This window comes from Protopterus annectens, chromosome 2.part0 (assembly GCF_019279795.1).
Source record: "Protopterus annectens isolate FY-2018-M chromosome 2.part0, PAN1.0, whole genome shotgun sequence".
Classification (NCBI taxonomy): Eukaryota; Metazoa; Chordata; order Ceratodontiformes; family Protopteridae; genus Protopterus; species Protopterus annectens.
Genome location: NC_056728.1, coordinates 1713642405 through 1713654018, shown reverse-complemented (window position 1 = coordinate 1713654018; position 11614 = coordinate 1713642405). Strand labels below are relative to the sequence as shown.

At 37.4% G+C, this 11614-nt stretch overlaps 1 protein-coding gene across 3 annotated transcripts in view; it reads left to right on the top strand.

The window, feature by feature from the left end:
* The first annotated feature begins 553 nt into the window (after nucleotides 1-553).
* LOC122793591 (Golgi integral membrane protein 4-like) overlaps nucleotides 554-11614 on the top strand; it is a 1583571-nt gene continuing 1572510 nt past the window's right edge. For 2 of the 3 annotated variants that reach the window (XM_044061762.1, XM_044061761.1), the window contains exon 1: nucleotides 554-1288. In XM_044061762.1, the coding sequence (XP_043917697.1) occupies nucleotides 1090-1288 (199 nt within the window). In that variant the 5' untranslated portion in view covers nucleotides 554-1089. The remainder of the gene's footprint in view (nucleotides 1289-11614) is intronic. The other variant, XM_044061760.1, reaches the window with a different exon arrangement.

Below are 11614 nucleotides of genomic sequence, written 5' to 3'. Positions count from 1 at the left end.
TGCAACTCAATAAAATATCTGGAAAAATGCGCGCTCATTTGCGAACTTACCGCTTCCTCTTACGGCTGAACTAATCAGATTTTTACGGAATTTCCTCATAATTTTGAACTGTACCTCGCAAAATTCGCGGGTTTCTGGCATATCAATGATGCTTTAACTCATGTAACAGACATTTGAACTTCAAACTTCATATCATTCAGAAAATGTATTAGTAACACATAGCATTTTTAATGGGGCAAGTAGCAACTTCCTAAGTTTATGAGGGCAATATTTAAAATTTGTCCCCATTTGTGGGTCCTTTGTTCTTTTATTTTGTTTAGCTTTGTCCAAATGTTTTGTGTTAAGACAAAGGTTAGGATGTATGCCATGCATCACTAAAACCAGCTGCGCTTACCAGATCTATTTTATTTTTCTGTTACAAAATAACGTTATCTTCAAAATCCTCTTCTTCATCCTGCCTCTCAGACTATGTCCATTGGACAGTGATGTGATGTCATTCTTGTGCCGCCCATTGGGCTTTTTTATTGTCAATCTCCGCCCAACGGCGCGCAACTTCCTCTAAACAATGTTGCAAGTTTGTGAAGGGCTTTTGCCTTAATGCTTATTCACTAGCCAAGTGCGTTCTGGCAAGTAATTCAGTGTGCGGATTGTATACTCTCGCTCGCTTTCTCCGGATCCACGTGAAGCAAACAGGAGAAGAACGGCATAACGTCCTGCTACAGATTTTTGATCTTTAGGTTTACGATGTCTGTGCTGTCTGCTTTAATATCTTCTGGATGTTGGATTATTTACTATATAAACACGTTGCTATTATTTTAAAATAGTTTTCCTTACAGTTTATGTTCGATATTAATAAAAGATGTAGAGAGAAAACACCCAATTTAAAATCAAGTATTTTTATAAACGTTTATAACAGGTCCAACAAGTTATAGTGGAATTTACGGATTTTCCATTTCTTAGGAATTTTCGTTTTGCCTGTACGCTACAGAAATCAGTCATGAATATGTGATAGTGGAAGACGAGTTTTACTGATTGCGCCTTGTCTGGGGGAGAATTGAATGGTCTGACTCCAAATAATTCTCTGTTTTTATGACTGTTAATATGGGGACTGGGATCTGTTCCAGGAGGCAGAAGGGTCTCCTTCAAACAGGCTTCTGTCTGTTGGCAGTAGCTTGTTTTGCTGCCGGAGGATTACTGTACAGTCATTTGCAAGAAAAGATGAAAAATGCAGAGACACTCTCTTTTAAATATAAACAACAACAGGATGCTCTGTCTGCCCAGTTGCAAGGTGAGTGTCTTCCCTCACGTCTCTACCTTCCCTTTCCCAGATTTCCTCTTTGGCTGCGGAATGGGTGTAGCACTGTGTAGTAGTAGCTAACGGGTCTGGTTGTATAGTAGTGGTCAAAGACGGGCTGTGTGTGTGCGTTGTGCGCCAGGTGAAAATGCCTACAGGCCATGTACGTTGTAAATCAAAGTCCGGATGATCACTTTAGAATCTGTTCTTAGACTGTTTTTTTTTCACCTCTATGGGGTGATTTGTTGACAGGTGTACTGTCAGCTGTACGGAGATTGGTTTGCAAAATTTAGAAGTGCACATGATGGACAAAACATGCACACAAAAAGACTGTGTACAAACAGTTTGAATAAAGATGAGTAAAAAATAGTTTTTGAATAAAGATGACCCTTAAAGAAGTAGTTGGATTTGTAGAGAGTGCTGTATGTCGGGGTTTAGCTGTTGTAACTTCCAAATAATAATTGCTAATTGGCTGTAGGGTAGTTTTCTTTTTTGCTTTCCACTTATAAACAGAAAGAAATATACGTTACGAAGTGAATTTATGATCAGTTAGTTTCCAAAACTAACCTCATATAATTGGATACAGAGTTTTGGATTTTAAAGTCCATGTACTGAGGAACAAAACAGGGAATAGTATAATTGTTTCTAAAACTCAAACATAATTCTGCAGATCACATTTTGCGATGTGATATTCTTATGTTTAATTATAGGTCTGGGAATGGTTGTGGTGTTAACTTAAGTAATAGTACCTTTGGGACAAGGTGTAGCAACTGAATTCTTGGTTGCTGACCACTGCTTGCTGAGTCAATATAGATTGACACATTTTAAGAACTATGTATTTTCTTATGTGTTTGTGCTGTTTATTTCTCTTGTGAGTGGTCATAATTTCAGTGGATCTAAAACTGTTGTACCACAGTTGGGACAGCTGCAAAAGTTCTGTGGAATATTATAGTAATAAATTGAAAATTATGTCTGAATTCATTTAAATGGCGTCTAAATTTCCAGGTTGTTTGTAGTCTAAATTAAGTACTGACTCTGTTATGGCTTTAAAATTACCAAGTTTAATAGGTCTACCCTTACAAGTGGCCTGTGTGATAGGTTTCACTGGAGTCTTTAGGAATATTGTTTTGTAGCTGAATCATGCTTGTAGTTGTAGTAGTAAGGGGTTGATATAGACACACACCCACTTAAACCAGTTTTGAATACAGTGCTTTTGTGATATGTAAATATAGTTCCGTCTGCTTGCAGTTCTTTTAAAGAATGTGTACAGTTGGGTCTTTGGTGTCGCCAGTGTGTAACCTACAGCCACAACTGTTTTCAGAGCATGTATATTTTGTGTATTTTATTTTGCATTTCCTTTGTGTTCAGTACATCTTTGGGATCTGTTTCAAAATGTTACTTTGGTAAATAAATAACTAAATATACACAAATGGAAATGCATGCGTAGATAATTTGAGTTGCACTATTCATGACCTCAGACCTCTTGTCCCCTTGCTCATGCAGTGCAGTAAATTGGTTGCAGTAAACTGTATTAAGTTTTTGGTTTCCTTGGCAAAAGATGAATACAAGTGAAGTAGCTGAATTCTTGCACTGTGTAAACTGCTAGAAAGTCCACATCTGGAGTACGTTGCATAGATCTACATTTCTTATGTCGCAAAGTTCATCAGGTGGTGGAGTGGATGAAAAGAGGGGCCATGAAGATGCTCAGTGTGACTGACAGTGATGTATGAAGCAAGACTGAAGAAACGTATAGCATGAATACTATTTAAGTCTGTGAAGCTATGATATTTCCCTTTATAACAAGAGCATCCAGTCTGCAGTCATGATAACGGTTACAGCTGACAAAGGTAAAATACCATGGATCTTTGATTTCTCACTGTATTGATATAAGTTCAGTGAATGCAATCTGGTAACCAGGAAATGAACATTCAGTACTGTATGATTTTTTTTTGTATCAAGTCAGCTGAGAACACAAGGAAAGTTTGTGTGAATTTTGCAGCCAACCTCTGCACAAAGTCCAGCCTTAACTTCTGCATGGTGATGAAGTGCGTAAATTGCTGCAGCACTGGGATCACCCCCAGCATTTTTGGAAACTTATTGGGCATCTCTTGCACTTATTATGTTACCAGTATTGTTTGCTCATCTTATCAATACTCATTTTAACTTTTTTTTTTTTTTTTTTTGGCCCCAAAAGGTTTTTATTGCTGCATTTTTCATGTATGCTGGGATAGTGTCGAACTAATACTTTTGAAGATTGAGCCTGTTATTTTAACATCTTAGAACTTGAATGGAGTAACCACACAGTGCTGTCCAGCTAGCTGCAAACCTCATGCTAGCCTCTCTCTAGTCGACAGACTGCAGGAAAAACGTTGAACTGTCAAGATGACTTTCCAGTAACTCATCTTTTCACTCTTAGTAGTTCGTTGTAGTCTGACACGGCTTTTACTAAATTTACTGAGTAGTATTAGGGAGACTGGGGCCCAAAGGAGTGAGTAACACTAGACTAATTTATTACCGAGATTTAGATGAGCATCAGCTTGATTATATTTGGTTGCAGTATATCCTAAATATGTTTACTGTAGTACACGTCTAAGAATGGATGGGTGAGGGGCTGCTGTTTGCATAACATTAATATTAATAGTCTGCTTCATGAATATAAAACATTGTATTGCAACACACTGCATTTTTGTCCATTTTTTCTTCTTTCATTATGGATGACATTTGGGGAATTTTAGACCATTAAAGTTGATGTTTTGACTGCTTCACCTGTTTGTGCCAGTGAAACTAAGCTGCATTTTCTTTCCTCAGGGTCAGTGTATTTGGCAAAGTAATTTGCTTTAATATAAAGCTTAGATTGTTGGTCTGTTTTACCTAAAACTGCTACTCCCACTTCTGTGCTTTTGCTTACATACTGGCTTATATAGCTCTGGGGTTATTCATGGTTAGGTAGTCATAGGTGGGTAGGAAGCTGGGCTTCCACTATTGTGTTGTATGTAGTATTTTTATTTATTTATTCTCATTTTGGTTTGGGGAAGTTTAATTGTTTTGTTTTTAGTGTTTTTATCCATTATTTACGGTTTCCTACATTACATAGCGACAGTATCTCTGTATTTAGCACTAACTGATTTGCTAACTGCCTCCTAATTGTGTGTTTTTACTGTATAGCATTATTGAGGTTCCCCAGTGTTTTTCATTCACTTCTGTTTTTGAAGTAATAATGATATCTTTTACTCTGTTACTGATTGCAGAATGCTTGTTTACGCAGGTATCTTTTGCATCTCTTTTTAAGCATCTTGCTTGTGTATGTTGACCACAACTGTAGTAGGCTTCATTGCTTAATGTTCTAAGATACGTCTTAAGACACAAGTCATTGTTTTAGCCTCTGTTACACAAACTGCAGTGGCTTACCACAGTTGTGCCGCTGTTAGTTCTGCTGTTAAATAGGCTCTTTTTCAGTATCACAAAGTAGTTATTCATCTTTTCTGTTAATGGAACACGTGGCAAGATGTGTTCTGAATTTGCTTAAAAACTTCTGTCTCTGGCACTGTATTTACCGGAATGGACATAGTTTGTTAGCACACTAAATCATATTTTGTCTTGACTAGTGCCTGCTGTTTTTTTTTTTTTTTTTACTTTGCCCCATCTGTTTGGACCTCCATGTGTTTTATTTGTATGTGGTGCACCCTTTTGTTTGACCAGCCTGGGTTGTTTGTTTCTTGGTCACTGTCTTATTTGCAAAGCTGTTTAAACAACTCATGTCCGTAGTGATTTAAATACAACTTATTTTGTTTGTGAATGCCTGCTTCTTTTCTTATTTGAGTGTGACTGTTACTAATGCACATCTTTAGTTCTTAGTGCTGAATATTACCACCATCAAATTACTGTATTTGTTATTGCTTTCCTGTTGTTTAAGCTGTTTAGCTAACCAGTGACCCCTCTGCCCTTGTCAGAGAGGCCTAAGAGGAGGAGTCAAACAACTCCAAAAATTTAACTCCAGGATGGTTTGCTTAAAGGATATGAGAATATCATTTGTAATAGGGAGATTGCAACCCCTTTTCTGGGGGCAGGAGTGGGAGTGGCTTTCACACACCATGACAGCCATTGGTCTAACGACCACTTATTATTGCTTGAACTTAAGCTCTGGCCCCTCTCCTTCATAAATTCATGTATCACTTCCAGTTTTACTCTTGTACATTCACTTCTGCTTCTGCTCTCATTTACTTGATGTTTCCCATTTCACCTGTCTAGCCATAGACATTAATGTCCTGCCAGTTCCCTTCCTAGCCACCCTTCTTTGTTGTCAACCATGCCAGAAAGGTAAAATTCTAGTGTCTTATGTTACCCTCCTCTTACAGACTTTCTCCTGCTCTGCAACCCCTTTACACCACGGTTGTCTCTCGTTATATATATTTACTTTGCACATGCAGGTAATTTTTCTGTTGTAACTCCACTTCTTGCACAAAGTCTTGATCCTCCTGTTGCTATTTTAAGCTTTATTGAAGTGACATACCACTCATCCATCAGCTCCATATGCCGGTCATACACTGCCTTTTAGCCTTTAGTCATCTGTAAAACCACCAAAGCTTGCGCCTGTATCCTGACCATTTCCACACTTCACTCACTCTAATTCAACTCTTCAACAACTCCCAATAACCCTTGCATTCATGCAATTCTGCACTTTCTTCCTCCACTTCATTTGCCATGAAAAGTGCGGTAAGCTTGAATATTTTATGACACATTTAGGTATGTTTTCACAGAAACAGGACTGTAAAAACTCAGAAGGCCATGCTATGTAAATGGTTCTCCTTTAAGTCACCGTTATATTAAATTTTGATGTACATGGGATCAAAAGCACTGCCAGCATCAGTTCCAAAAGGTATCTCGTTATGACATTTTTCAAAGTCTTTGTATGCCTCAGTATGCATTGCTGTCCTTGTACAATGTTTTCTCTCGGCCTTGTGTTCAGGGTTGAGGAATGGCTCTTTCTTTGACCACATTTGTCTGCAACATTTCCAACTTTTGAATAAATGCAATGTGTTCTTACAGTTTGACTAGCTGGTTCCTTCACTGCAATTTGACATTGTCTGATAACATTTTAGTAATATCGAATAAGAAATGTAAAGTCATTTAGCTACTTCACCTAAAAATCTTCTAACCTGCTAAACACCAGCTGGAAAAGCTTGAAATGAAGTGTCATGGACAACCCCAAGAATAGCCAACTCGCCTACAAACTCTACCAAAACCAAATCTACAGTAAAATAAAGCAAAATTAAAGCAATGAAAATATAACCACATCTGATTGCAAGCCACATACATGCTGCACACAATGTGTACAGTTCACTTCTGCATTCTTATTACAATATGTCCTCATTACATCACAGCTATATGCTGATCCAAAAATATATACACCACCAGCCATTTACCTAAACTTTATTTACAAAAATGAAACTACACATGCTACACCACTACTGAACACTACAAGACCCCAAATTACTCCTCCACCTGAATCAGTTCTGTGGAAAACAAAGCTACCCCAAAATTAATTTTAACATAATTAAATCACAATAGTAATGTGCACTGCCGTCTAATTTGCAAGTAACCTTAAGTACTCTGCAGGAAAAATTACAGCACAACTCTGATAAATAAAATCTGTAGCTATTCTCATTACTATATTTGAAAACTACCTGTAAGGCAGCCCTTTCATAAAAATCTGCATAAGTAGCATGAATCCATATTCATCAGGCAACAAGCAGTCATCCCTTTCAAATGTATGGAAAATTGTAATGCAGACTACAAAAAGTGAAGGACAGATAAGTGGAATATGCAGGTGTTAGGTCTGTGTGATAAAGTACTTTTATAGTTGGTTCATAATCTGTGGCTTTGTCACACTTTTCAGACTCTTTCCTAAACCTGCAGTAGAGGATATTTTATCTCCCAACAAACTCGATGTAGTCCATATGTACGTGAGTGTGTGTGTATATGCATGGCTCTAGGTATACATTGGTGGAAGACTTCACAGATGAGCTGTGAAATAGAAAAGGAAGATGGTATTAAAAAATGGAAATGCTGAGTAGTGACGAGTTTTTTTTTCATATAGGACGGGGTGAGGAGGTAGACAGAATGAGCAGCAGTTTATGATTGTGTGATTTGTATAAGCCTATTCACAGACAAAAAAAAATGTTCCTGTAAGACTTTCAGAAATGACAGCCCACTTACCCTAGAACAGAGATGAGGAATTGTGGACCAGTTAAACTGGCTACTGTAATGGAAAAGTGATTAATATAAAACCATAATGAATACTTTGAGATGAGCAACTACGTGACTAAGACAACACTGATTCATACTGAAAACATCATTATAGATAGACATATTAAGGGTTATGAGGTGGGGGTAACCAAGTTCACAGTGGCTATGGCATGCTTGGACCTTAGTAAATCATTTCACAGTGTGCCACATGGAGATTAAAATGTGAGATAGTGCTGGAGTGGTCATGTGGCATGTAAATCATTTCACATTGTACCACATGGAAATTTAAAATGTGAGGTAGCAGTGGAGTGGTCATGTGGCATGATTAAATAAATGTGACAACATAACAAAAGAGAGACCATCTTTTTGTGACATCTGCTTGAAGAAATTGGAAGTCGCACATGAGGATTTGCAATGCTTAGTAATGGGGTTTGTCCCCTTTAATGTGCCTCAATGGATATCCCAGAGACAGTCGAAGAGAGTGGTAAGCATCTGGCCCAAAGGTTAGCAATCGGTATGTATGTGTGCAGGCAAGTAAGATATGTTAATTAGCAAGGCTGGAAACCTGGTTTTGTGTCTGGCAACTTCGGTTTAATACAGAATTGTTGAGTGATGCAGAAGGGAAAGCTTAAATGGTGATAAAAATTTGTTGGATAATTTGCACCTTATGATTTATTTATTTAATTTAACTGAAGTGCACTGATCCCACATTGCACAGTAAACGTAGCAGTAGGTTCTTTTAGAGCGTTTCAGTAGTAAAAAACGGAGCAATCATTTGCTAAGCACAATAGATGTATTTAAGTGTAGTTAAAAAAGTATTACAGAAGGTGCAGCCATCTTAAGACTGCAGGTATGTGTAATCATTACAGTAATGTATTATACATAGGGAAATGTGTATACCTTTGTTAAAAATGATGGGAGAGAAGAAAGAAACAAATATTCACATTCTGTATAATTAAAGTTTTTCAGTCTTTCATGTGATGGGGCTACTTCTAAGGGGGGGGTACGAGTTGTTTTGTTACTTGGAAAGCATTTGCATTTGACCTCTATACTTGTGTATTTGTCTAAATGTGCCCAGAAAACTAGTTGACTTGTTTGGGATAGGGTGAAAGAAATTTTCAGAGTTGAGGGGCAAGAACTAAAAAGCTGTACAGCAGGGCTTGATTTGGGGAATTTCAAGGCAGGGTCCGGTGAGGGGAATAGAACTTGGATTATAGTTACATGGTTGAAGCTTGTCCAGCAGGAAAAGAGTAAAAACCAAAAGAAAAATCTAGCAAGGCTAGACTTTCTGCTGTGTGATTCCTTAAACCTCTTGTATTAGAGGCAACATAGGATATGTGCATATTACCCCTTAGTCCATAAATAGACTTAAAAGAAGTAAAATGGAAAAAAATCACGGACATTCAGAATTGCCGCATAGCTGAAACACCTGATACCCTTAAAGGTTCATCTGCATATCTCATGTTGCCTCTAGTACAAGGGGTTTAAGGAATCACACAGTGGAAAGTCTAGCTTTTTCTTTAGTTTTTTACTGATTGGTTTTTCTGTGGGACCTTTCTACTCCTTATTTAAGCAGCAAAAGAGTGGAAAATAATTTTGTTTGAGCAGTTTAAATGTTGGAGATCTTTTTTCAGTATGTATCTTTGATGGGTAGCCAGTAAGTCTTGGATAAAAAGCAATACTGCTGTGTCTTTTGAGGCATGAGTGATGAATGTACGTTTTTAACAGTAGTTTATATGATATAGAGGACTATGAATGTGTCACTGATCATAACCGTCTTATGTGTTCGACACATGGGTCCCAAGAAATTCACCTTGAGATTGAAGCTCAAGAGGTGAATCTCAGCATCCATGTTGAGAACACATACAGGATTATGATCAGAGACCCAATCTTAATTCATTGTAGGGAGTGGAGCTTTATCTGTTTCATGTACCAAGTGTTTTGCTGGCTTTTAAAGCAATAATGCAGTTGGCAAGTGCTGCCAGAAAGACAGTGTAAGACATTGTTATTTTACAAAAAATCAGGGACATATTACTGACGCACACAGCAGGCAGAAATAAATTTATTTTTTTATTCTGCTGCTGCTGCTGTTTGCTGGCCAATACTTGCAGGTTTAATTGCTTGGAGCAATGCCCGATCTTAAGAACTGAAGCAGGAGATGCTTAACATTTGTTAAGATTAGGTCTTGTGCTCTAGAAGCTCTTAACTGATTATTTTTTTTCCCAAATGTCAGATTATAATCACACTGCTCCATGCAACAAATTTTTTTAGGTGCTGCCAAGATAATTGGGAGGTCATATTTTTTTAGTTTGGAACGTTGCAGTAGGAGGGCAGTAATGAAAGATTAGGATGGAGGTTGTTGGAGGTATAACGGATGAATGTTGCAGAACTCAGTGCAGTAGAAGAAGGTAAGGTATTGTCTCCCAGACAGTTGATAATTGTTCTGTAGAACTGTGTATAGTTACAATGGTCCTACTGCTGGGATTTTTAGGTGGGGTTGTGTTTGTCAAAAGTAGGGCGGTGAGAATACGGTGTAGGCTGCACCAAAAAGTACAGAGGAGTTCTGTGAAGTTAACGTACCACATCCCTAGCTGTATTTCAGAACTTGCATGGGAATGTCGTAACTTTCTAGCTCCATTTGCATCTATGATGTGTTGACTTTTAGTGCTCCCGCATGATGCATTCTGCCACTGTCACATGCTGAAATGTTAACTCATTAAAATATATAGGTTTCTCCAGAATGCCCTTATCAGTGGCTGGTCATATTGAGTTTATAGTTGGTAAGTCTCCTCTTGCCAAGGTACTAGTTCATTACTTATCCATATCCTGAAATAAAAATGCAACTTTTTTCCCTTTAAATTTCATATTAGAAGACCATCCATCACCATTTGTCAGCCTTCTACCAAACACTTTCTCTGCAGAATCATCAGTGTTCAACCTCCCTGATCTGTTACCACTCTAAGCTTCTAAAGTTTCCTCTTCTCCCTGCCTGAGATATGCCTTCACATTAGCTGACTGCAAATTGAGATTATGACATGCATCATTTTCTGTGGGATTGCAGGCTTGTTGCTCTGCCTGAGATATGCCTTCACATTAGCTGACTGCAAATTGAGATTATGACATGCATCATTTTCTGTGGGATTGCAGGCTTGTTGCATTTCTAGGAGACTTGGGACACTTGATTTCATGTGATGTGCCCATTTTATAACATTTTGTTTCCCAGTGTTCTGATGCCAACGGTATTACCTACCCCTCCTTACAATCTCTAGTGCTGTCATTGTGTGATGTTGTCTAGAAAGCTGATCTTTCACACTGACCATGCAGACATCATTTGTTAATAAATTGCATAGTGACACTGCCATGATTTCTTCAATGCAGGAAACTGATTAATATACTAAACATTTGGCCCGTGCATGTTGACCGCTGTCATTGTTAGGATGTGTAAGAACATTTGTTTGCTTAAATTTGGTGAGTTAGTTCCTGAGAAAATGTAAAAAAAAGTTAGATTTTTGTGGGGTTTTTTTTTCAATAATAATTCTTTATTATTTTTCAATTTGTTCATACAAACATTTGACCGAGAAATACACAGGTAATTTCCAAACAATACTTCTAACAATAATCCTACAACATGTGTACACTATATACATGAATGTTTCCATTTTAACAAAAAAGAATATATGAAGAGTCTTATCAATAGGTATAGTATCTTATAATAATTTGATTTCTGATAAAATTTGACTTTATAGTATTTATATCCAAGGGTTATCCTGGGTCCGTACATTAAGCCAATATAATGTTGAAAATTTGTTCCCAGATCTTCTGATTATTTATATGTTTGGTATGATCATTACTTAGTAATTTGTGGGCTAATATGTGTTTTATCGCTAAAATCTTAAACTTGTCCCATGAAGTTTGAGATGGATTCAACCAATTTGTAGCTATATAGAGTTTCATTAACAAAAATATATTCGTAAGTATGGCCATTTGGGATCTAGATAGATTATTTGGGGGGATATGTAATATAGTAAATTACCAAGAAAGCGTTGAATTTTGATAACCCATCTTTTGCAGTTG